Source organism: Epinephelus fuscoguttatus, linkage group LG19 (genome assembly GCF_011397635.1).
Source record: "Epinephelus fuscoguttatus linkage group LG19, E.fuscoguttatus.final_Chr_v1".
In the NCBI taxonomy this organism is placed as follows: domain Eukaryota; kingdom Metazoa; phylum Chordata; class Actinopteri; order Perciformes; family Serranidae; genus Epinephelus; species Epinephelus fuscoguttatus.
In genome coordinates, this window is record NC_064770.1 from 17,849,204 (window position 1) to 17,876,467 (window position 27,264).

Consider the following 27,264-nt stretch of genomic DNA (forward strand, 5'->3'; position numbering starts at 1 on the left):
GTTTGTGTTTTCCTCTAAAAATCACAGACTGTCCAACTCTGGGACTGATTCTGTGCCACAAGATTCAAGAATAAAGTTTCTGACTCTCTCACTGAACCACATGTTACATAACAGGCAGATAGACAGAGCACAAGTCAAAAAAAATTTACAGACCGGTGTCACTCTGGGTGGTAATTTTAAATCAAGATTTATAGTTTACACAGAAAACTCAAGTCATTTTGAGCTTTCCAAATGAGCTATATTCATACAGCGTACATTAGGCACAGATATGGGAGATTAAAGAAGCACATCACTGCTGGGAAGATGGTCTTTTCATAAACCTAGGCTGTCTATGCAGCAGAGAGAGACACAAAAACTTTCGAAATTGGTGCTATATGACCAGAGAAAACAGACAGCAAGGGCTGTGGCATTCATCTTTCACTCAAGAGGTAAAAAACCTACAACTACCAGAATGCACTGCGCTGCACTAAACCTATAAACACTCCTGCTAGTGAGTGACATAAAGCTAGCCTGGCCATTTTAACCAGGACCCTGGAAGTGCATCAGCCAACCACTGGAATTACAACTTCCAAGTTCATCACATGACATCATTAGAAAAAACTTTTCCCCATAGACGTACATTATTAAAGAGGCGTAAATCAGTGGATACTTTTTCTGTGCATCACAACCCCCGTGAAATGACTCATGCTGGAATTTGCTCTATTCAGTACGATAACAGAAGAATGAGATCACGGATACAGGCGGCCGAAATGAGTTTCCTCCCTGGGGTGGTTGGGCTCAGCCGTAGAGATAGGGCGAGGAGCTCGGACATCCGGAGGGAGCTCAAAATAGAGCTGCTGCTCCTTCGCGTCATAAGGGGTCAGTTGAGGTGGTTTGGGTATCTGATTAGTATGCCCCCGGGCGCACACCGTTACAGGTGTTCTGAGCGTGGTAGGAGGGCAGACCCAGAATATGCTGAAGGGATTACATATTTCATCCGGCCTGGGAACACCTTGGGGTCCCCCAGGAGGAGCTGGAAAGTATTGCTGGGGAGAGGGATGTCTGGGGTGCTTTGCTTGACCTGCTGCCCCTGCAACCCGGGCCCAGATAAGCAGACAAAAACGGATGGATGGAGTCTGATAACATTTTGAAAGTCTAGACTGTTAGTGAGTCAGTCCTTTACATATATATATAAAGGACATTATGTGCGTATATACATAAAATGTGCATAAAAACATAAAACCAGAGCAGCAACCTCTCCTGTGTCGCCTCATACCTCACGTTTGCATTGTGGCTATCAGTTCCTTAATCTCGTTTTCCAGCACAACGCCCATGCAGCACAATTTCCCTTATCTATTCCTTACATTATTGACTTAACAGATCCCTCCCATTCAATTGTTTGATTTGTTTCACTTATTTTGTGGTTAATAAATTACTTTATTTAAGTAAAGTATTTAGTACACACCTGGCTGTGACATTATTTTGGAGGCTGCAGTTTGGTGCTGTTAATGTGTCACATTATACATACTGACACCATTCATATCAACGAGGGTAGGTCCAATAACCTCACTAACAAAACATGAACCTATGAAGAGGATTTGTAGCAGAGAAGTTTTAACTAGGTGTTTCTAATAAAGTGAACACATCTATAAAGTTCCACTTCTAAATGGCTACATAATTGAAGCAATCTTGTTAAGTAGCCTACATGAACATTTTCAGTCTGTTTCTTCACATGCCTGTGTCTCTGCCCTGGGCCCCAGTATAATGGTAAATAGGACTCATAGAACTGACTTTACACTTACTCACATCTCACATCTCACACTTCATGAACAGTGAGAGTTTCACTCCGCCTGGAAACCCATATAGGCACATAATTTTGTTATAGATTGCTACTGACTAAAAAAAGGAGAGAGGAGAAGAGAAGAAAATCATGATGGAGATGGGTTTGGATTTTTGAGGGCATATTGCCTATAGCAAATGGCACCATTTTGAATTTAATGTGAGGTCTTATTTAAAGACAGGTGTAGTTCGGAGATGGCAATCTGGATCATTTGCAAGGGCCCCCGACTCCACAGGCCCCAGTGCAACTGCACTGCCTGCGCTATCTATATTGACACCCCTGGTTTTGACACAGGAACAACATGGCGGTCAGCTGGTAACAAACCATCTCAAATTAAAGTTACTTGATAAGCTAAAACGTGTTTGTGAAAATATTTGAGGCGAGAAACAGGCGACAAAGTAACAGAATCTTAATACAATACAGGAAACAGTATAGCACCCATCTCCACCTTACAAAATTCTCGTATTACAGCTAAACTGCGCTAAAATAGGTTATGTTTCTGAAGACATTTTAGCTGAGATATAGGCAATACAGTAACAGCATCTTACGTAATATTTGATCAGGATTGCTTAGATGACAGTTTGATTAAAGTTCCAGCAACAGCCAGATGTCTATGTACACATATGACCCACTTTTATGATACAAAGCTGGTTGAAAATTGGCAAAGTATATCTTTAATTGAACAATTACAGAAAGGTTTGAGTAGCCTATATAAAACGCTGCATGAATTTAGGTACAGAAGGTTTCAGTGAGCTTTATGTTTTGCTCATGCAGCACATTTTTAATCCCTTTATGAAACATAATTTGTGGCCCCACTCACTCATAACAAATACACCTAGACTTGCAGATGATGGTAATTACACTCTAATAATATGCCTACCCCTCCGTAATCATTGGGATCATCTATCTTCTTCCCCTTGTAAATAAACATGTCAGTGGGGTGAACACAACAGACCTTCCCTCCATAAAACAAACTGTCGCTATCATTATTGTCAGTATGATTTACCGAGCAGCGCTCCAAGTGTCTAAGTTTAACAGCTGAGATTGTTTATTTGACAAATTGCAGACCTGATCTGGAAATGGCATGAATTGTGTCATATCTTTGGGTTTCATCTTTTTATTATGTTTTCTGAAAGTATATTTTCAGCTCTGTCACGCTGGGCTCTATTGTCATTCATAATGTGCTAATGTCAGGGCAGCAGGGCAGCTAAATCATAAAAGACACACGCTTTGGAGTTTTGATAACAGGGGACATATTCACGGTGTTTTGTGATTCAGTTCCTCAGTGATGCTTCTGCACAATGTGAGATAAGCGCCTCCTCCTGGCAGTTATTGTAGCTGTCAGGATGACTGCGCTTCATGAGAGGGGACACATCCCTCGATCCCTGTATATCTGATTATTTTCAGCTCAAACTATCCATCGCCACAAAACACCCGGTCAACTGTTAGATCATATCGAGCCGAACTCACCTGACAGGAAACGCCTGAATAAGATACAAATGTGCAGCGAACTGTGCAGAGTGCAAAAACCCCAGACAATTTAAGGTGCTCAATACTTGTTTTCTTGACATTTGCCTCCCAGAGGGCTGAGGGTGAGATAATATGTGAGTGAGAGTGAGATAAACACATGAACAAATGATCCAAAAATACATTTTTCAGATTAAATGAGAAAGCAGAGTTTCAGCCTGAGAAACATCCAGAGGATGATGTTGATGTAAGAACAAACTGAATGTACATGAAAGAAAAAAAAGTGTTAGTCATCAGTCCAGCTGGGAGTCTGTGCATGAATTCTTCCTGATTGAGAATCAGACATTAGCTCCAACCTAATTTGGGGAAATGAAGCTAAGTCTGGGAATGATGAAAGGTAAAAAGAAGGCAAGTAGTTGGCTGTCTGCCTCCTCACACAGATCTATGGATATACATCTGCTGCTGCCACAAAGTTAGACTTGTTTTGATGAGTCTCACTTAGCAACATTCACATCTAATTTGTACATGACAAAGTGAAACATAAACAAATAAATTATGGAGAGAGAAAGAAAAGAGAAAATGGTTGAACTGATTCAAGAAGTAAGAAAGGACACTTGCATATCCTATTCCCAATACTAATAGTAGTATAGTATTAGTATTACTGCATGCCATAACTGTTTGTCCTGGTTTTGACATTTCCCAAATGTGCAAATGAAATGAAGCTCATCTTGTCTGTCCTCAGCCTCTACTTTGTGAATCACAGCTGCACATTTACATGAGCACAGGATCTGAGAGGCTTAATGCGTTGATTAACTCAAAGATGAAACAACCAGGAAACTCACTGTCAGAGGAAGATTTGCAGGCTGGAGAGTTGAGGGTGAGAGAAGTTTTCATTGCCTCAGGCTTACCAGTCTGAACTGACAAAAGTTTTGTAGATTTGGTTGAAGAGATGGAGGATCTGGGGAGTCTTGGCAATCTAAAGGACCTGAAGGATTAACAATGTTGGACCTCAGATGGGGTACTCTGTTTGGATTTTCAAGGTTGCCATATAAACATGTAGGCAAATGTACAAAGAAGAGGAGGAAATCAATCTTATGTGCAAACGAATGAATTAATACAAATATGGAGCTAGTTTGGTTTTGCAAATAACAAAACAGTAACACACATAGTTTTGTTCAAAGGCAAATACATGATCTGAACATCCAAAATTTCACATGTGCTTTCAGAATCACCTTATTGGAAAATAATGAGTACACATACCAAGAATTTTTGTTTGTTTGTTTGTTTTTGCATTGCTCTAAATGTACTTACAACAGCTAAGAACAAGATCAAACAAAGCTGGACAAATACAAACACAACTTATTATGTGGGCCTACACAAGTATAAAAATGTTAAGGTGATCATATATATATTATATAAATACATATAAAAAGCACCACTGAACAACAATAAAATAAAAATAATAATAAAATAATAAAATGTTTTGTACAAGTGAAGTGTTCTCTAAGTTGTAAACTACAGTAAATAGTATGTGTCATATACTACTACTATTACTACTACTGCAAGTAGTAGTGATTATAATAATAATACTGCTACTCCAGTTGCTGTTTGTAAACACACATTCAAATTTGGCCCCTCCTATCAGGCTCAACTCTCCCGGGTGTATGGAGCCCGGAGGTATGGAAGAAGGCTTCACAGAAGAGGTTCAGGCAAGGCTGGCGCTGGTGCACGCTCGGACACGCTGGGACACGCTCGGGCACGGCACCCACGCTCTCTCATTGGCTGGGGAAATCTCGCCCGGAAGCGGTCCAAGCTCACAAAAACATCAAAATACAGTTAAAGGGCAGAAGCTCTGCAAACAGAGTCACCACCACACATGAGTAGAAGCTCATAGGTAATGATTAAGCAGGATTTCATTTGTATATGTCTATATTTTGTTTTGTTTGAAAATCCTCCAGATCCTACCTTTAATCACCTTACATTACAATGCATACAGTGTCAACCACATAAATTTGCACTAGCATCATACACATATATACTGTAGTAATAGCTCTCTGTACTAGTCCTGGGACTAGACTATAATTTTACTGCTGCATGTTTTCATTCTTACGTTTTTATTCTTAAACTTATATATATATATATATATATATATATATATCCCTATGTATATCTGTGTTTTTGTATGCATTGTGAAATAAGCTACTGGGTGCCTTAATTTCCCTCAATAAAGTGTCTATCTATTTTTATCTATATTCACCTATCTATTAAAAAGCTGATAATAAAATAATGACAATAATAATAATAAAATATATATACAAAATATAAATAATAATAGTTCATCGTGGGTAAGACCCCCTTTGAAAGAGACTCTAATGGGTTTACTGGCTGTTCAAGAGGGCTGAATTTATTACAGACTTATTGGTTTATTGATCACTGCCTGTTGAAGTTGCATTGTCATTTTGCATGTGAACTCTTGTCGTGTCCTTCCACTATCTGTAGAGGGCAGCACTGCGCCGGAGTCGGCGTTTGTGTGCCTGCAATCAGAGCAGACGAAGAAGAAGCAAAGGCGGCCTTCAGCGATACAGCAGTTATTTTAGCTAAAACGAAAAATCACTTTCCCTCCTTTTAGATAACCGACGTAAGGGTTGTTTGGAATAAAGATCCATTCATGTAAGTATGTACGGCAGGCACTGTTAGGTGTTTTATGTGGTTATTTCGCCGCTCTCAGGCGGGAGCTAAACATCTACTGTTCGCTATTGTTTGCGTTGGGGAACTAGTTTAACTTGGGCATGCCTATGCTTTGTTAGGTTCAGTGTACTTCCTAGAAACTTAGTCGGGTAGCGTCATGTAGCTGGTTAGGCCAGTGTGTTTCCAGCACTGGGAGACAGTGTTGTGTCGTTAAGGTTTGTTGTGTGTTGGCAGCGGTGAAACTATGTGAGCTAACAGTTGCTAACCTTTGCTAGCAGATGATGATTGCTAACTAGAAGTCTAACGTTACTCTCGGCGGTTCTCCCGGCCGCGGGTAGCGCACGTGCGCTAAAGGCAATGCGTCCATTATCGGACACCTCCTTGTACAAGGTGCTTCCTGGACTCATAAAACTTTACTCCAGCTGTGTCTTTCTCCACCGTCAGCCCTTATCTTTGACATAGACGCGATTGTTAAGCGATGAAAGCGTCTGTACTCACAAATGTTCCCAGAGTAAAGTTGGTTTTGACAGGACAGACGCACCCCTCTGAAGCTAACAGTGTCACCATCTTCCTGTCTCTCCATTTAACCCAGATCCTCCTTTGATAAGAAAGTAGTTTTAAGAAATTTAAAGTGGAAAACAAAAATGGGTATGAAGCGTTAGCTATGACGGGGCATGGCTCACAGTTTGAGTTGGCGGTTTTATGGACAACGACAGAAATCCTTAAAATCTAACGTTACACATGTTAATAATAACACACATGGCGCTACGTTATAAGCTCATGTACGTGTCAAACTCATCGCGACAACAAAGATATATTTTGTTATTCGTATCTTGCGAAACACTTGAAAACAGACTTTAAAAGCTGACATATTAGTCACTGCCATCGAAATCATGTCCGATAATAGACCTCCAGCTTTCAGATGCTATGTAAACCGTGTTTCCGGGCCTACAAAGTGCACCCTTTATCGTCCACAGCTTTAGTTAATGTCATTTTCAGTATAATTTTGATAACAGTACACTGTTTTTTAACGTGGTTGGCTCGTAGGCTAACAAAAAATGTTGCGCCTCAATTTCCGGAACTACATGTGTGTCGTCATTGCTAAATGCGGAAGCGATAACACTGAAGGCAAGAGGACTTTCAGAAATATAATGACTGTGACTGAGCGTTGTAGCTGCCAGTAAACCAGTTGGACAACCTGCTGATGGTGATTTATGCTGAGCAAGGAGTGCTTTTTTTGTTGTCATTGTCACTGTTTTTTTTTTCTTTTGCTAGTGACTAATACCAGTTAATATAATATGTATTTATATGTATTGTCATTTCAGGTGTTGACAGAGGAGTGGATACTAACACAAACATGTCCGGAGCGTGTCAGGACAGAAGGAGTCGCTGGCAGGAGATTCAAAAAGGCCTGCAGTTCATCCAGTGAGTGCCGTGCTTTCGATCCCTGGTTGTTAAAGTAACTGAATTTTACTAATATATTACTCAAAAAAAACCCCTGATAAGTAAGCCAATGGGTGAAGTGTTCTGATCCTGTGTTTGCCATGTCCTAATGTTGCCACTCTCACTATTCTTTCTTGTCATCCTCTGTCTAAGAAATACTGTAGATGACAGCTAGTTGAAGACTCTTCCCAGCTACAAATACTGGTCTGCCTGTGTTTCCGGGCTTTTATTAAATGAAAAGGCATTAGTTCTCCATAGAACAGCATGATGCAAGAATGATTTGTCAGCATTGCATCATGTATTGTTCAGATCAGCTGGATGGCAGTGAGACAGCTGATTAGTGGCTTTAAATTAGTTTTGTTTTTATTGTGAGGTGTTCTCCCGATCTGATCTCAGCTTTGTTTTCATGCATCAGGTGCACTCGCAGCATGACCACGTATTGCTTTCAGAGCTATGCTAGGCAGCGCAGTGTTGCATTTCGATTAATCTGACAGGGCCTATTCTTTGCAAAACAAAAGTGATAGTTAAATTACTACTCTGTACGTCATTGATGTGGAGTCAAAATGAAACTTCGCTGATGTCATGATGTGTTAAGGTGTCACAGAGCAGTGCTTGAAGAGTTATCCTATACTGCATTATGGAAATACTCAATTACAAGTCCTGCGTTCAAGCCTTTACTAAAGTAAAAGCACAAAATATCAGCATCAAATATACTTAAAGTACCAAAAGCAAAAGCACTCATAATGCAAAATGCCCCATTTAATGTATATTATATTACTGAATTATAACTAGTGATACAATAATGTGTCAATTGATGTAATGTTACAGCTGGTAGGCTAATTTTGATAACTTGGGATACTGCTGGGTAGCTTAATACATAATAATATATCAGTTGATTCACATTTTGCTGAAGTAGAAATCTAAATCTGCAAAGTAACTAACTAAAGCTTTAAGATGAGAGTAGAAATATAAAATGTAGCTCAGTAGAAGTAGAAAGTAGCATAAAATGGAACCCAACTAAATTAAAAGTACTTCAAAAACAGCACTTAAGTTACTGTCTTAAGACTGATACACAAAATGTAATGGCACTTTAAAGAGCCATATTATTTTAGAAAGTATTTGGTGTCATTTACAATACACTAATCTAAACTCTGAAGAGTGATAACTGATGCTAGAAATGTTTTGGAAAGCGAAGCAGCAGTTTTAAGACTTATGTGTTGCAGCTGTTTTCCTCATTAGTTTGCATCTGATAGAGAGCTCTGTGTACCCCAGTGGAAGTGTGATGATGATCTTCACCAAAATATACATACTCTCCATAGTTCAGTGCGCCAAAGAAGAAAGGAAACTTAAAATGCCTGACAGCAGCTGAGCTAGAGGCCAGCATAACAAAATAATGTCACATTTCTTATTGCACAATTTTCCATCATGACATGTCATGACACAGCATTTGATTATGTAGCCAGTTTCAGATAAAATGAATAATCTGCGCAATTTAGCAGCGTGCGTCGTGATCATTAACCGTTGTAGATGTAAATCTTGACAGTAACTTAAGTTATGTCTTATCATGCGGATGTGTGTTATTATACCGTTTAATCAAAATCATTACTGATCTGTATTTATGTCTTTGCCTGGTTTTTCCTCATTTGAACCATGTTTAGACATCTTAACAACCTTATTTACCTAGTTTTAAAGATGTTTTAGTATAAGTGGACAAAGAGTCATATAAATAATAGCTGCAATGTGAAAAATATACATTTATTTTTTTTAGAGTGAAGGTTTGTTTACAGAGTGTTGTTGCTTTTGCTGACTTGTTTCCATTCAGCAGTCAATGCTGTCAGCACCTGCAAACACAGCAGCCTGTCAAACCACTGACACACAAACAAACACACACCTTCCTTTTTTTTTTTGCCCCACTGTCTCAAGTTCAAATGTGTTTCGTTTTGTGACAAAGCAGAACAGAATATACTATAGATATTAACAGATTAATCACAGGAGTATAATACAATTTGTTATTGTGCCAGTTCATTTAAATCGATAATTAAGCTGCTTCATTCATTTGATTTTGATAAATATGAAGCGTACAATGTGCAGGAGCGCAAATGATCAAGTAAAATAAGTTGCAGCTGTACTTTGTGCTGAAATAAACTTCATAAGCTCTTAATGCTACTGAACCCCTAATCAGAACAATTCCTTCTTATTCAGGGTGTCTGCAGGTCCTTAAAAAGTCTTAAAATGTTCTAAATTCAGATTCGATGGGTCTTAAATATCTAGCCTGACAGACCCACTGACTGTTTACAATCATTGGAGAGACCATAGAATTGCAATAATAAAGAGCATTTGTGTCAGTGATGAGATTTTGTTTTCTTTTTACATTTAAAGGAGCTATATGTAAGAAATCTAAAGCAAATAGTCATAAAATCCTCCTAATATGTCACAGAGACTAAGGAATAATGTTCATATAACATACTGATCTCACCGACAACAATAGTACAGCCAGAGTATTCACATTTAAAAAAATAAATAAATAAATTTTACGGTCTGCAAATCATGTTTATGTTTTGAATTTGTGTTTTGGCCTGTTGCGCCACCCACCGCCGTCTACCAGTCACGCAGTCAGTAGAGTCTCAGCATCAGTTACAGTTACGACTGAGCTACAGCAGCACGGCAAGCAGCATTAGCGGTGTCCCAGTACATAGCATTAGCAGCTGGCTCCTCCTCAGCTGTACCCCGGCAGCAGCGTTAGCAGCAGAGAAGCCGGACTTGCTCGAACGGTCTGCTGGAAAACCGAAGATCAAGGACGCGGCGACGCGGCCCTGCCATGGCAGCTGCCCGTGGGCTGACAAATCAGACTCCAGCGTGCCGCTGTCCAGCAACCTCGAATCTGTAGGGAGGGGGGGTGGACACGACTCGCAGCAGTATTTTGAATTTGAGTGCAGTAACCGTTTTGGCAACATTCTTACATACAGCGCCTTTAACACATTGAACTTAAACTTACATTGACCTTACTTTGAATTTGCATCACTGTGTTTACTTGGAAAGAGTACTTACACATATGTGTCACACACACACACACACACACAAACATATAAAAAATGTATATTTCAATCGCAGGTTTGGTCTTAAATTTCATATAAAGTGGTATTAAAAAGGTTGCAAAAAGTCTTGAATTTAACTTGGCTTTATCTGTAGACACCCTGTTATTTATGTTTTGTTCTTCTGAAACTTTAAAGGTTTGTAACATGAACTTTTTTTTCTTTTAGATCAACCCTTCCATTTCCTGGAAGTCAAGATCAGTATGAGGTGAGCTTTCATCTTGTATCAACACTTGTATTGAGTTAAACTGATTCAATGGGGATGATTACAGGGTCACATGAAAGGCAACCTGTTATTGTCTTTTTCCAAAGTAAAGGTGCCCAAATGAAAGGACAAATCAGGTTTATTTTCTGCCGGTTTGGTTCTTTTAATCTTTCAGGTGTTCATTAAGGATCTCGTGTGGAATCTTTTTGGAGAAGGAAACGATGTATTTAAAGAGGGAGACTGGACAAAATCCATCGAGATGTACACCGAAGCCTTGAGTATAGCAGAGTATGCTGACTCAGAAGACATCTGTGTTCCAACAGGTTTACTGGAAAAGCTGTATGCAAATCGAGCTGCTTCATACCTAAATATTGTTCCGGTAAGTAGATGGTGACTGTCATGCTCGAGTGTTCTCAGTTTCAGTCCCAGTCACTTTGAATTCCCTCTTGCTTTGACTCTACCAAACAGAGGTTAAACAGTGTAGGAAAAGTCTAAAATACAGCAAACAGTTTTTGGTATCATAAAGTAGTGTATTGTAGATTAATAGGACCTGCAGCTGTCTTAGGTTCTCGGTTACATATTATATTTGGAACCCCCGGAGTTTCTCGCTGGTTTAGAGATTACTTTCTTTACTTACTTTACTTTACAAATCTATACATAACACCTATACCAAAACACAATTCACAAAATGTCAGAAAACAAAAGGAAGTAGGTTCTTAAATGTCACTGCAGGTTCAATAAAGAGCACTGTTTGTAACACCTTATTGTCGTCAATTTTGAAAGCATCTCTAAGACTTAAGAATGGTCCTTTGCCTCTGGCTCATTAGGTAGTGTTAACCATTACCTGGTTTTGTTTGAACATGTCCCCAACATATTTTGCCATTCATGTACATGACACAGTTTAGCAGTCAACTTAAATTATGCTGTTGATTGACCTTGTCTGTCTGCATTCTGAATCATCAATAGGTGCATTTCCATCCACCTGATTTTATGATTTATGGGCTAAAACTGACATACCGCCATTGTATAGACCACTCCAAGCTCTCTTCACTGTCTCCAAATGACTTTAAGAAACTCATCTGTGCACGCAGGGCTGTTGCCAAAATTCCTCCAAGAGCACAGAGCTGTATTATTAGTTCAAAACTTTATTTCCATTGTCCAGCGTGTTCTCCATTATTATACATCCATTCTTTCCCTCGTTTGACGTTTGACTGACACTCTCCTATTTATATCATTGTGTTGTGCCCTCCTCAGCAGTAGCTCCTGACTGGATAATTAGTGGCACCTGCTGCTTATCTCAATGGACCATCTCCCAGTATTATAAGTGGGTGGAAAAGCACATAAATTCACATTTTTCTTTTTTTTTTGCGATGTTCTGAAGATTTGGTTTAAATTTGTGCTACATTTGGATGGAAACCCAACTAATCATACCAAATCATAAACAGGTTTCTGCCCCCATTTCAGGTGTAGTTTGGAAAAAGCTTTGGTTATGTGAATATTTGATTGGCTACTTGAAGTGTCAATGCCAGTATTTAATCAAAAATTCTGAGACAGTTATTATAGACTTTTCTTGTGGCATACCTGACTTGTCAAACTCGCGTGTAGCTGTCTTGATAGGATATTAGTAAAGGGAGTGTTGGAGACATTATATCCTTTTCCTGGCTGAGTACCAGGTTATTTCCTTATCTCTACTGTAGTAGAGTGCACCAGGAATGAGTCTTACAACCCGCAACTGAGTGACCATTTTACCACTCATGGTTCCCTTGTCTCAAAGTTGGTGAGTTTTTTAGCCGCCAAGAATATTTTTGACCAGTTACGCATTAGAGGTCAACTGATAAATTGGTTTAGTTGATTAATTGGTGCTGACAGGGCTTCATATAAACTAGTGTTAATAACGGAATGGGGCTCAGATAGTGGCCGATAGCAGTAACCTCCACTTGTCACGTGGGTATGGCCGTAATGTTTTTGCACTGAGTACTGGAAGTTATCAGTCGATTATTCGGCTATTGGCTTTTTCCTGCCCACAACTATCGTTATTATATTGGTCATTTAAAAATTCACTATTGGTCAACCTCTATTACACATGTTGGTCTTTGGTTAATTTTGTTAGTCTTCAGTTTAGTAGCACTACCAGCACTGTGCTGCACCACATCAAGAACAAAGGTAATGAATAGGCCATGTATGCTGCACTGGCTAGCTTGCCTTGGCTGCTCTGCTGGTGGTGCTTATATATGTTAATTAACAATGCTAAAGGGGGTTTTGCAGCTCAAAATTAAGCCGCTTACTCACTGGGGCTACCTGGGCGAGACCAGAAGGTGGCCACCATGTTACCGCAGCAACGATGTCCCGCCACCATGGTTCGGGATGGCGCTGCCAGCAGTAAATACCAAAAAAGCAGCACCACAAGCTAATTCTGACTCAACCTGGGTGGTGCGCAGTGCAGAGTGGCTTAGGCTAGCTAACCAATGCAGACCTAAGGGCGGACAGTGAGCACCATGTTTCTGCATGTTAACGCAGCTAGCCCTCTGTCAGCAAAGCCAACAGAAAATGAAATAACAAAGCGAGACATTTTTAATACAAAACATTACAATTTCACCACTTCCAAATGGATAGCACTTTGAAATGTGGTGCTAAAGCTCATTGAGTCAATGGAGTGCAGGACTAAAAGAAAAGCATCTCTTGTACTTCACGTCATTTTGTGTTTTTCCTCTTCATTTAATTGGTTAGTTACCATTTAATGGATGTTGGGCTTTCAATAGCAAAATGAACCAAAGCCGACATCCCTAGTCAGAGACAAAGATGTGCTCTGCCCTCTTTCCTAACTCCAGGCAAGAAAGCAAATAAGTATGTTTCCCTAATGTCAGAGTATTCCCTTTGAGGCAAAAAACTGGTGCCTTTATTCACCAGTTCATTTACTAGACTCTTATTACACAGGAATTGTAATGATGTAATCTGGGCTCAGTTGCAGTAAACTTAGTTTGACAACATAATGAGTTGCTTTAAGGCTCCATAAAATGTACAATTTAGTAATCATGCAAACATTAAACCAAAGAAATGCATAAATAAGGAAGGAAGCTGATGACTGATTATTATTATAAATACATCAAATAATCCATCTGAAAGGTGTGCGGTGCATACACAATGAAGTGACTACTACATATACTATGCACAGTGACAGCATACAAGCTCTGCTGGACTTCTTTTCTAGATGGAACAGGTAATATATGACACTCCAAGTGTCATGTTAAAGTATAGTGATAAATAAAGTCTTTTTGGGTCCTATGACAAAGTCACTGTTGGCATAGAAACTCGGGATCCATTAAGAAAACATTGGTTGAAAAAAACTGATGCTTTTAGAGGAACATTCAGTTCCTCTTTCCTGTCAGTGTCCATCTGTATTGAATCAGGTTGCATGGCAGTAAAAAACACTCAGCTGTCTTCAGGGAAGCCACACCCATACCTGACTCAACTTACTGAACATGTAAAGTCAATTTATGATCAAACAGCGGTTTCTTTGTTCACACAAGCACAGTGTTTAAGTATAGCTCTTCTCATTCTGGGACATGTCTGTGTTTTTTTTCTCAGGGACTGTACGACCAAGCATTAGAAGACTGTGAAAAGGCTCTCCAGTTGAATGAGGGGAACCACAAAGCTCTGTATAGAAAAGCAAAATCCTTGAAGGAGATGGGGAGACATCAAGAGGCCTATGAGGCTGTTGCCAAATGCTCTCTAGCAGTGCCTCAGGTAAGGTGTAACGTCTGTGTGTTTTATGTTGATTTATCCAAATGCGCAGGAGATCCACTCGCTTTTATGCTCTCAGCAAATTTGACAAAAATTAAGCAGATTGAAATGCCGTCCAGGCTGCCTGCGGGAACAGCACACCCAGTGGAGTCATCGTGTTTCTGGCATGTTGCCTGACACTCAAATCACTGTAGGGCCATCAATGAATATTCCAGATTAAATATAGAATTTTACCAAAAAAGGCATTAGATTGTGAAAATTAATGTTTGATTGTGAATTAAAAAAGCAGCACTACCATGGCTGTTGCAAAGCAGTGAAACTGTTTATTTAAACTAGTATGAATATTACCTAACCTGTATGAAAATTAGGCTGAGTAACAGGGGGGGTGGGGGTGGGGGGTGGGGTGGCGGGTCTGATCTTGGACCACCAGAAAAAACTTTCTGTTGCTGCTGTTACACAGTTCAGACCCAGCTCTGCCACAGGTCATGAGCATGCTGTGATGAGAACCTGACTGGCGAGCGCACTAAGATTGCTTCTGTTTGATGGGTGGTAACCAGCATAAAGGTGCATTACTGCCACCTTAATCTCTCAAGACAGATTCTGCAATTTACATTGTAGAATCTGTCGGCAGCCCTGTGTGAAAGACGACTAGAGAGGGGGGCTTTGAGTTTGAACAATGCTGTGCTTTAGCCAATCACAATGGAGGGGTAGTTTATAGGGGTAGTGAATTTATAAGTAGTTACATCTCTCTTTGTGTTGTATTGGTTTGCCGCCAAATGGACATAATGTGCAAAAATGGAAATTTCAACCTTTTTTATTTTTATCTTTAAAAAGGGAATAATCAAATGTTTTTTGGCCAGTTTTGACAGCTTCAGTTTTTAGAGCTGCAACATTTAATCAATTAAGTGTCAACTATTAAATTAATCACCAACTAATTTGATAATTAAGTGATTTCTTTATTCCCCTGACAGTAAACTGAATATCTTAAAGCTGTGGAGAAAACAAGGCATTTGAGGGCATTATCTTGGGCTTTGGGAAACACTGATCGTCATTTTTCATTATTTTATGGAACAAACAACTTATCCATTAATCAAAAAAATCTCTGTGTAGTTCCTTGTTGTGTGCCTGTTAGTGTGCTGCCTTAAGTTAAAGTCATTTCTGGTTAAACTGATGTAGGTCAAACTTTGGTGTAATAAGCAGCCACTTTTAATTTAAGGTTTGGGAGACTTTTTGCTGTTTTAGTTGCAAGTCCTACTTTATTCAATTAATTGATAATTATTTTATTTCTATACACACACTCCATCACTACATCACTACAGGATGATAAATCACTGAAGTTTAAAGGCAAATTTCATCCAGTAACAGCACATCGGACGTGTGTCACTCCTTCAGAAGTTGAGAAATCATTCTTGACTTTTAAAAGCAACTTTCCCCCCAAAAAATCCAAACCTTTATTACAATATATTAAGGAAAATGTGTCAAAAAAATAATTGGTTGAAGAAAATGAACAAAGATCAAAGTAGTGGTTGTCCAGGGTGTGTTTGAATACACACTGTTAATTTGTATTTTCCTCCCCAGGATACAAGTGTCACACAGCTGACTCAGGACCTTGCCAAAATTTTGGGATTGAAAATCCGTAAAGCTTATGTAAGGAGTAAGGTACGTGTGTCAGGAACTATTTTGCAGCACTTCATTTTCTAGTTAACAAATTTGAATCTGACTTTCAGCTTCATGGCTAACAACAACTGAGACTATTCTAACATATCCACTGAGGGCTGTCCTCATGTAATGAACAGTCATAATTTAATTGAGCTAATTGTTTTTTTCTAACAGCCTGCCTTGAATGTTTTGCGAGGATCAAGTTATCAAGATTCACAAGGTGAAAAGGTAAGCAACATAACTATCTAAAATGCATACCTACACTCTCCAAAGAAATACATATTCAGTGAATTTCTTCCTCCTCTCTTCAGTTTTCCCATGGCTCGTCTTCAGTTGAAGATATAGAAATTGGTGAGTTTAATACTTAATACAGCTTTACACAATTCATTTTAAGTGGGACGGGACAAAGGTCACTTACCCTGTTTTTCATTGATGTGTTCTAGAAGTGCCTCAGCTAACCCAGGATAGCAGCATTTTGGCTCCAGTCCCAGCTCCAATCCAAGCTCCAGCAGCAGTGCACCCGCCTCTGAATGAAACAGTAGTGGATGAACTTCCTCCTACCAACAGTATCTCATCAGTAACCCTGTCGGAACCGCCAGGCTTTGAGTCCGTTTCCCTGCCGGTGTCTGTTCCCATGCCTGTGTCTGTCCCCACGTCAGTCCCTCTTCCCGTGCCCTCATTTGTAAATGGATGCAGAACCAGTAAGCCTTGCACGATTCTCGAAACCAGTCGAGATTTTGACGCGGACATCATTGGGGACGACCTAGATGATCTACTGGACCAAGCTGGCCCTGAATCAGCCATGGTTAGTGAACGGATACGACCGCAGGGTCTCGCTGGCGAATAAAATGCGACAAAGTGTTGATTTTTGAGCAGAAGTGTGACTCTTGTTTGTCTCTTCCTTCAGGTTATACCCACAGTGAAGGGTCCTCTTCCTTTGCCAACCAGTATTGCCTCGGGCAGTTCCTTGTCGAGTCCATTCCTGATGCCATCTCACATCAACCCATTTCCCTTCAGCGGTGCCCAGCAGTGCACCGTTACTCTGCCTCCACTGTATCACAAGTCGGGGTCAAGTGCGTATTTTGGTATGGACACTTTTGACGCCCTGCCCCCACCACTCGACTCTCTGGATAGTCTGAGCATAACGGACTATAAAACAGGTATGCTGCCTTGATACCTGGACTGCTTAGTCATCGAGTTTTACTTCAGTATCAAAAAATATCAGCTGACTAATACAATATTCTTTTTCTCTCTGTTCAGATTATGCGCCGAGTCCATTCATTCCACAGGTAATTATTTACTTATTATTTATTGCCAGCCTTGATGTAGTCAGGGGCGTATATTTTGTCAGAACTTATTTTTCATTTCTCCTTTTTATCCAGCTGAACAATAACAACACACCAATGGGAATGGCTGTGGGTATGCCTGAAGTGAAGGGTCTTCCTGCTGCTGTGGATTTAGCAAAGAACCCCTTAGCTGAAACACATGAATTCAAACAAGCCTGCTCAGTCTGCTATGTCAAAACTGGTGAGGAACTGTTTCTGTTTAGTCTGTGTGTGTGTATGTAGTCAGTTATTTGTAAGAAAAAGGACGTACTGTTTGGCCTAACATGTTTTTCTATAAACGGTGACATCCACAGGGCCCGGTGTGTTGGATTACACACTTCATACAGAAGAGCATAAATGCAAAAAGGATGCTTTACTCGGCAGAATCAAACATTCGCCGGACAAAACATGGAAGCTCATACGGCCCAGACCGACAAAAACACAATACGTTGGACCATATTACATATGCAAAGGTAACATTTATTTCCTTGCTCAAAAAATTGATGCGTTTGCCTTCATATTACCGTTATTGGTTTTAAAAAAAGTGGAAAATGTAAAATTTTTAAATTACGTTTTAGCAGGCGTAGTCAGTCAAAATTCAGAGAGGTTCAGGTACCTGTATTTATAGCCCTAGCACAATGAACTTAAGGCTTACAAGTAAAAGATAACGAGACAGAATTTTCTGAAAACAAATAGTGTCGCTTTAAGAAAAAGTGTAAACAGAGCTTTGAGCTGCCCCTTGTCTCTTTATTTACTCTATTTACTAGTAAAATTGGTGTATGCACTGACAGTACTTTAAATCTTGATTTGAATGGATGTAGTGCCGTTCTCATGCACACGTGTAGCTGCTCATTGACGAGCCTGGGCTGTTGCTTGGTTTTTGTTAATGTTCATAGCACTCAAAGCTGACTCACCACTGTAAGGTCGATCCAAACATGGTCAAGGTGTAAAGTGCTACTTTGGCTAGAGCAGGGGAAACACTCACACAGTGTGTAGCCAGAAAGTAGCAGGTCAGTTGCTCATGTGCTGTCGGCTCTCTCACATCTCTCTTATACTGCTGGTCTCTGTAACTAACTGACTATGCATGCTAAACAATCGATTTAATTGGCTCAATTGAGTGATGCTATTGCCGTGTTAGGTGGATTAGCTGCGTCCACGGTCTATAGCCGTGACTGCTGGGGGGGAAAAAAAGTGCTCCGTGAAGGTGATTATTTCTTTAATTGATTTATCAGAAATTGGTCACAGGTCTGGATAGAACTGTCACTCCGTCCAGGTCCAGACCGCGGTCATTCGTTGATGCCTACTCTGTAGCACATATTCCCCTACCTATTCTCACTTATTACACATAAATATTTACATTATTCAAGGAGCTTTGTGTTGCTGTCACTCTTACACACACACAAGTCATGTCAAGGTCCATTTATTGCCATTCTACAACACACAGCTGCACAAAGAAATACAACTTGTAGTCCCTGAATGCTACACTAGTAAAAACAAATGCTGCTTTGTAGACTTGTAGTATAAATATAATATCCAACAGCAAATACCAAAATGTTGCCTGTGCTGTTTCAGAGGTGGCTGTTGGAAAAGAGTGCCTGTACCCTGGCCACTGCACATTTGCATACTGCCAGGAAGAGATTGATGTTTGGACTCTGGAGCGGAAAGGGTTTATCTCCAGAGAGCTCCTCTTCGATCCTTATGGGCCCAACTCCAACGTCAGGTTGACGGTCCCCAAGATCTTACAGGAGCATCATGGGATATTCATGTTTCTCTGTGGAGTGAGTATTAATTTAATTTCTTAAGAGAAATCTAGTGTGACCACAGGGTGTTGTGGTGGTGTGTATTTAATAGCTGCAGGTGTACAGTGCTGTTGGAAGTTGATACTGTTAATGACACTCATTCCCAGCTTTGTTATTCATTCCCAAAATATGCTTGTCTCCACAGAGATATTTTGTACATGTACACATTTACATTTATAAGCACTGGCTTTGCTTTATCCAGAACAAATTGAAAATATAAGGCCATTAAATACAAAAATATTTGTGATGGATGTAATGCTGTGCTTCATTCGAGCCTGGTTGTTGCTTCTGTGTAGCATTCGTCTCGTGCTCATTAGAAGCTGCAGTCACTGCTGTAATGAGTCTGCTGTGTTTTTATAGAATATTAAGCTTTTCCAAATGCATGTCGTTTAATTTGCAGGTGTGCTTTGACCATAAACCCAGAATAATCAGCAAAACCAACAAAGATGACCCCTTGCTTTGCTCTCATCCGGTGACAAAGCACGACTTTGAGGATCATAAGTGAGTCTCTTCACATCTCACAGCTTAAAAACCATCACTTAGCTAATGGATTTACAGCTCAAGTAATCTACCAAAGCACACAAGACCTTGTGCAAATATGTGAGGGAATGAGAGCAGGATTAACTCATGGACATCCTTTTTTTTGTCTTTTAGGTGCCTGGTCCACATTTTGAAGGAGAATACGGTCCGCTATTCCAAAATCAGACCCTTGAGTCATCAGTGCCAGCTGGATCTTTGTCGCCATGAAGTCCGCTATGGCTGCGTCAGAGAGGACGACTGCTTCTACGCTCACAGCCTCATCGAGCTGAAGGTCTGGATGATGCAGCATGAGCTCGGTAAGACGGCTGGACACTCGTCCAAGGATAGGCCTGTCACCATAATTACCTTATTGACATAGCGTACGCGATATGGACATGACCTTGAGAATTTTGCTGACTTCGATTTTGCGTGTTGTGTTTGTTTACATAAGAATGCCACCAACACTTTAGCCAACACGATGCCAGAATAACCAGCAGGGTTTTCCCGACCACTGTAAGACGCAGCAATTCTCCCATTTTTCTCTTGCATGAGCCGGGGAAAAAAAACAAAAACTGAACATCAAAAGGCAACGCAGCATAGTTTATGGGTAGCCACACATTTGAAGTGGAGAGGCATGGTCCTGATAGTTGTTAGCTTTCCAATGCCTGGCAAGCCAAAAAGTCTGTCGTTTGTAGTTTTACCCTCCAACAACTTCATCCTCCACACCCTAAATCCAACAGCAAACTGCCCGACTCCCAGGCCACCCATCCCCGGCAGCACACTGGCCAGATTATGTTCCAGAGCTTTGCTGAGCTTGTCAATTAGTTACAAAAATGCATGTCTTGTTTGGGTTTTTGTTGTCCAGATTTTGTATTAAGTCCCAGACTAAGTCATTTTGAATAAAGGTACTGTCATTTTATACATACTTTCTTACATATATTAACAGGTGGTACTTTTTTAGAATTTGTTAGGGTTTTTTTTTTTTTTTTTTAATATTCCAATATCTGAATATTCTTACGAATTAAAGGTTCACTGCTCTTTAAAAGAATGAACCTGCATTATTATGCTATCATTTTATCATTCTTTCAGTGGCATAAAATGATCTCAAAATGACTAATATAGTTTACCGCAGTTATTGCTGGCACAATATGTCATCCAACGAAAGTAGTTATCATGACAGGCCTAACCGAGGGCTGGATGTTGTTGTACCTGGAATACAGTTGTTCGAAAATGTTCTTTATTTCCCACTGCTAAGTTTGATGTAATTTTGCTTCTTAACTGTTATTTATTTTTACTTTTATTTTGCATCTCATAGGTATCACTCATGAAAGTATTGTCCAAGAGGCAAAGAAGTTTTGGAATGCAACAGCTTCGTTGCAGGGAGCCCAGGTAAACCCAACATGAGGACTCTGTTGACTGATTTATTGTTTTTAGTGCCTTTATTTTTTCCAGTGACTTTGCAGTTATTTCACCATTTATTGATGATTATAGGGCTGTACCCGACTCAGAATCCTGTCACTTAAATCAGATTTAGCCATTCAGTATGAATATTTGCTGATATGTTTTTCTCCATGTAAAGTTTTAAAGTTTGAACAGGGCTCGGTGGTTGTGCAACAGTTTTTGCCGACACTGGGTATCAAACAAAAGCCAGAGGCTGTTTTGTGTTAAGTATCTGTGAGCTGTAAAGTCAAAATATCCAAGCAGAAAAGATGAGGTTATTTCTGGATCTTGAGGTAAAAAGTTTCTCATCCTCTTTGCGGCTGCATCGCGCCTGCACCAAAACATCCTCAGAAGTACAGTGCACAGCACACTGGCTAGCAAAATATGAATAAATAAACGACTAGTCGACTGAGGGGTCTCTGACTGATGATTTGTGTTAGTCACAAAGGTTCTAACCAGTTCTCAAAATGTCACCAGCAGCTTTCCAACGCTCAGAGAAGATTCGGGCCTCCAAATCTGAAGATGATGTTTGTTTGTGGCCAGTGCTGGAGAAATGGCCAACTAAGCGAAGCTGACAAAAACAAGAAGTATTGCTCAGCCAAGGCGAGACACACGTGAGTTTAAGAAGTAACACGTGACTAGTCAACAGGAGGTTGATTGATTGATGACTGAAACAGTGTAATCCAGTGCGTCACCACAAACTCAGTTTCTGTCTCTTTTTCAGGTGGGCAAAAGACAGGCGGGTGGTGCTTGTAAGTTCCCATGAAAGGAAAAAGTGGACAACAGTAAGACCACTTCCAACCAAAAAACCCATCCCATCTCAATTCGAGGTACCTGCCAAACATTTCTATCCCAACGTTGTCAGCTCTTTGTGTTTCTGATTAAAACAAATCTCCTGCAATGGTCACCAAATGCTGTTTTCATTCCTTAGATTTGCATGCATGTGACAGCCGGCAAGAAGTGTCAGTACATTGGCAATTGCACGTTTGCTCACAGTGTGGAAGAAAGAGACCTTTGGACCTACATGAAGGAAAACAACAGTGAGTTATGTCAAGGAGATGCGCTGTCTTACTTTGGAGAATTTTAATCAGTAAAATTTAATTAGCATGTGATGCACCTTAAGTAATCACCAATTTTATCCCCTCATTTAGTTCCAGATATGGATCAGCTTTATGAGCAGTGGCTGCAGTCTCAGAAGCCTGGCTGGGGTGACGAGACCTCCAGTAACTCTGTCAGGGAGAATGGCAAACAGATCCACATGCCAACAGACTATGCTGAAGAAGTGGTGAGTTTAAAGAACAGCAAATATGATGCAGTGATTTGTCTGGTGGCAAAGCTTGTGGATAAACTGGCCAGTGGTATTTGGTTTATACTGTATCTCTAACAAACATTTTAGTGAAAACTTTCAGCTTAATTACGTTAATTTCCTCTTCCAGTTTGCTGATAAGAATCCTAAAGAGACAGTTCACCCCAAAATCAAAAATACATATTTTTTCTCTTACCTGTTGTGCTATTGATCTGTGTTAAGTGTGAGTAGCCAACTGTTGGAGATATCGTCCATAGAGATATTTGTCTTCTCTCAAATATATAGGAACTATGCAGCACTTGGCTTGTGGTCTGTTTTCAGAAATCATCACCTGGTTAAGTAAGATTTACACTTGTGCGTCAGCTCTATGCAGTAGCCTACGCATGTGGCCTTTGTGAACATTTATCCTTGTGCGGTGGTGTGTCTGTGTCACTCTGCAGTTACACCTCCAAAACACTAGATGGTGGTGGGATTTCTGTGAAGTGCTGTCAAGTTCAGTTGATTCAAAACACACATTAAACACGGCTTAATAGCAACAATTGCAAGTACACAAATCAGCCTCACTATAACTCGCAGCATTCACAGACAAAGCACTTTATCTGGACACATTTTCCCCACAGACACAACATGCTAATGTTTTTAGCACAAGCCTATGGCATTTTACATTGTATGAATTAGCCTTGCAGCGAACAGACTTTTCCTCTACTGCATCTGCTAATGGAGGCTTGTGCTTGTGACAGTGGGAGATGTAAACATTAACAGTGTTCTCGACTGAAACTGTGATGCTAGCTAGCTCAGTGGTGAGCTAGCAGTGGATTAGGGCTGGGCGGTATACCGGTTCATACTGAAAAACGGTGTTTATTTTCGTTATGATACGAATTTTTCACATACTGCAATATCGGTGAAAAACTCCAAACAACATCTGGAACGTGCACGGCGGGAAAGTCTTTCAGTTTGGACCCATTTCAAATTCCAGCACTGGAATAGGCCATAGCACAACACAGCAGCATGTCAAGTGGGCCGAACCCGAGCAAAATACCGTCTAATACAGTGAAACCGATGTGATTGCCCAGCCCTATAGTGGATGCAGCTTCATTCTGTGCAGTGATACGGTTTGCAGATGTCGTTAGGTAGAAGGAAAATATGTCCTACATGAAACTGCTCACAACAAGGTCTGTGGATTATCTTGAGCTGTATTGGTTTCTTTTGATACAACCCCAATGCCAAAACAGCTGGAACTCTGTAAAATGTTCATAAAACAATGCAATGATTTGCAAAGCCTTCTTGCTCTATATTGACCTGAACACTGTACAAACACAAGATATTAAATGTTCACACTGATAAACTTTACCGTTTTTGTAATCACACTTATTCTGAATTTGGTGCCAAAAAAGTTGGGACAGGGGCAACACAAAACTGGGAAAGTTTTGGCCTGTTAAAAATGCCTTCAACATTCCACAGGTGAACAGGTTAATTGGTAATAGGTTATAGTAACATGACTGTGAGTAGAGGGGCATCCTGCACGGGTTAGTTGTTCACAAGTAAGGACGGCAAGAGGTCACCGCTTTGTGAAAAACTCCATGGGTTAATAGTGCAACCGTTAAAGAACGTTTGTCAACGCACAGTTGCACCATCTGCAGTCCATAATATCATCAAAAGATTCAGAGAATGTGGAGAAATCTCTGCATGTAAGGGCAAAGCTGACAACCAACGTTGAATGCCCATGATGTTTGATCCCACAGGCTGCACTAGATTTAAAACTGTCAAGATGGTATAAAGGATATTATTGCATGGGCTCCTGAACACTCGGGCAAATCATTGTTGGAAAACACAATTTAGCTGATGCATCTGCAAGTGCAAGTCAAGACTACCATGCAAAGTGAAAGCCATTTATCAACAACACCCAGAAACACCACCAACCTCTCTGGGCCCGGGCTCAGCAGAGATGGACTGACACAAAGTGCGCTGCGGCCCACGTGTCAATTTGTTTATGGAAATCATGGACGTGATGTCCTCCGGGCTAAAGAGGAAAAGGACCATCCAGATTGTTACTAGCATTTGTGATTGTACGGGGGTGTGTTAATGCCCATGGCATCATGGGCAACTCACATCTCTGAAGGCACTATGAACGCTGAAAGGTACATGCAAGTTTTGGAGCAACATATGATGCCATCCAGACGACATCTTTTTCAGGGACGTCCCTGCTTATCCCAGCAAGACATTCAGACAAATTGTCTCCCATTGAACATGTGTGGTGCATTATGAAGTGCAAAATATGACAATGAAGACCGCGAACTGTTAAGGAAGTTAATTCATATATAAAGCAAGAATGGGAACGAATTTCACTTTTAAAACTTCAGCAGTTAGTGTCCTCAGCTCCCAAACACATACTGAGTGTTGTTATAGTAAAGGTGATGTAACACAGCAGTAAACATGCTCATGTCCCAACATTTATGGAACGTGTTACAATCGTCAACATAGGTTGAAAAAGATTTGCAGATCACTTGTCCTGTTTTTCTTTCCAGGGTTGTAGATAATCATTCAGTTGTCAGAATCTATTGATGCAGTAAAAATTATTGGTGCCTAATGGTTGAATTTTGCAAACATCTTGTTTTAATTGTCGTTATTTGCTAAGTGCCTAAAGTAAACAGCAATATGTTTGAATGAAACAGGCCGTAATGAGTCGTTTGTGTAAATGAGATTGCTCCGTGTGTTTTTGCAGGCTGGCAATCACTGTTGGCTGTGTGGGAAAAACTGCAACAGTGAGAAGCAGTGGCAGCAGCATATCACTTCAGAAAAACACAAAGACAGAGTTTTCAACTCTGAGGACGATCAGAACTGCTGGCAGTATCGGTTTCCCACGGGCACTTTCAAAGTTTGTGAGAGGTAAGATTATCAGCCATGGAGCAGCACGTTTCTTTGGTTACCAGCGTGATTCCAGTCGTTTTTGATGGTTGACATTTGATCTTGTGTTCTGGCAGGTACCTCAAAGGCACATGCACAGAGGATGACTTGTGTAAGCTGGCACACGGGGAGCAGGAACTAAAAGAGTGGATGGAGCGCAGGGAATTCCTTTTGATGAAACTTGCCAAAGCCAGAAAAGACCATCTTATAGCACCAAATGACAATGACTTTGGAAAATACAGTTTTCTGCTTAAAGACATTATATAATGATGTGGTGACAATATTCACGCTCTGTTGCAATGAATGCAGTATTCAAACAGTCTTGAGTCAGGTGATCCTTGAGAGCCTCTGAGGTGCACAGGAAACAGCCTGATCACAGCATAATTTTAAAGAGGGCGTTCAGGACCGGCTCTCTGATTGGTGGCTGGTTTACTCTGATCTGAACTCCAGGAGTGTTATTGTTAACAGCAAATTCTGAGTGAAAGTCACTTGACGCTTTGCTATGCACCCGTTCACTAGAATATCAGAGAGTGGTGCTGAGAATGGCATGTGTAACCCTTGATCAGAGATGTGTTCAGATCAGTTGACCTTAAAGTAATTTCTTTTCATAAGCAGTTTGTATATGTTAATGACCTTTACCCTTCAATATGTTGAGTCTAAAACAAATTGAGTTGACATTCTCTTATTTTAATCTGTCAGCATAGGTCATTTTCACTTTCCATTTATCTAGTAGTGTTACCAGTGTAATGGGCACCATACAAAATAAAGCTTCTTTTTTAAATCAGTGTTTTCACTGCTGTGTGATTCATCAATTACACATCTGTAAAATTGTATGTTATATTTTACTGATACATTACATGTTGTCTGCAGGGTCTTAACTAATTTAACGCAATTTTTCCAAAGTATTAAACCTCGTAGTTTATTTGCAATATGTGTATTTGTCCAAAGAGCCTGTTTAACGTTAGTGTGAATCTATTCATTGCTCAGATGAGTAGTGGGATTCTGTGTAGCTTATTTATGGAATGTGACAATTTTACAGCTAACTATGCCACATCATTTTTATAACATTCACAATTTCTGTTAATAAAATACTCATACTTTTTTAAAATACATTTTTATGGCATACTATATCATAAAAATTTTAATGTCATGAATTTTCTAAAATTGCATACTATTCCATTTTTATAACTTTTTAATGGCATACTATATCATGATTTTTTTTCTCCTACATTTTTTAAACATTTGTAATGGCAACTATTTTATGACATTTTTTTGTGACATTAAATACTATAACATTTTTCATTATGTACTATTCATTTTTTTTAATGAAAAAAAAAGATTTTTTTTAAAAACATTTTTCAGCAAAGTATGTATGCCCTGACATTTTTTTAATAGCACACTACATTATGTAATTTTTTGTGACATACTACATACATTTTTTACTATGTACTATCATAATTTTTTTTTTTAATTAAACTACTTTTTAATAACTTTAATAGCATAGTAGATATGACATATTTTTTATGGCATACTATATTATGTAATTTTTCAAGACTTGTGACAAACTAAACACATTTTTTCTTATATTAATTTTTTATGGCATACTATTATATGACTTTATGGCCTTTTTATTGTGTACTATATGACTTCACATCCACTAACTCCATATTATCTGTATTTAACTTAACATTTTTGCATTTTCAGGTTTTTTGTTGGCTACAGAAATAAAGACAGCACTTAATATTTTTTTCAGATATTTTTTAAATAAAAATAATACACAACAAATTATACAACTATTTTTAATTACATTTTTATGGCATATTATAAAATTTGCAATTACTTTTTGTGACATAACAT

At 39.6% G+C, this 27,264-nt stretch overlaps 1 protein-coding gene across 2 annotated transcripts; it reads left to right on the top strand.

Moving 5' to 3' along the window:
• Nucleotides 1-5,825: 5,825 nt before the first annotated feature.
• Nucleotides 5,826-26,191, top strand: zc3h7a (zinc finger CCCH-type containing 7A). Of its 2 annotated transcripts, none has more exons than XM_049561328.1 (23): nt 5,826-5,956; nt 7,300-7,399; nt 10,678-10,717; nt 10,890-11,093; nt 14,300-14,458; nt 16,034-16,114; nt 16,289-16,342; nt 16,426-16,465; nt 16,558-16,919; nt 17,022-17,274; nt 17,375-17,403; nt 17,497-17,641; nt 17,754-17,912; nt 19,012-19,217; nt 19,639-19,739; nt 19,893-20,074; nt 21,073-21,146; nt 21,675-21,811; nt 21,922-22,027; nt 22,129-22,237; nt 22,349-22,482; nt 25,226-25,389; nt 25,485-26,191. In XM_049561328.1, exons 2-23 carry the CDS (start codon nt 7,332-7,334, stop codon nt 25,672-25,674), a joined length of 2,997 nt encoding a protein of 998 aa, XP_049417285.1. In that variant the 5' UTR covers nt 5,826-5,956; nt 7,300-7,331; the 3' UTR covers nt 25,675-26,191. The 2 variants fall into 2 exon arrangements, with proteins under 2 accessions (XP_049417285.1, XP_049417286.1); XM_049561329.1 differs by having other exon boundaries at nt 21,678-21,811.
• Nucleotides 26,192-27,264: the final 1,073 nt, after the last annotated feature.

Coding starts and splice junctions, on each gene's coding strand:
- zc3h7a (XM_049561328.1), top strand. CDS start 7,332: ATGTCCGGAGCGTGTCAGGACAGAAGGAGTCGCTGGCAGGAGATTCAA. Junction 19,218..19,638: donor TATTCATGTTTCTCTGTGGA/GTGAGTATTAAT, acceptor TTTAATTTGCAG/GTGTGCTTTGACCATAAACC. Junction 22,238..22,348: donor CTACATGAAGGAAAACAACA/GTGAGTTATGTC, acceptor CCCCTCATTTAG/TTCCAGATATGGATCAGCTT.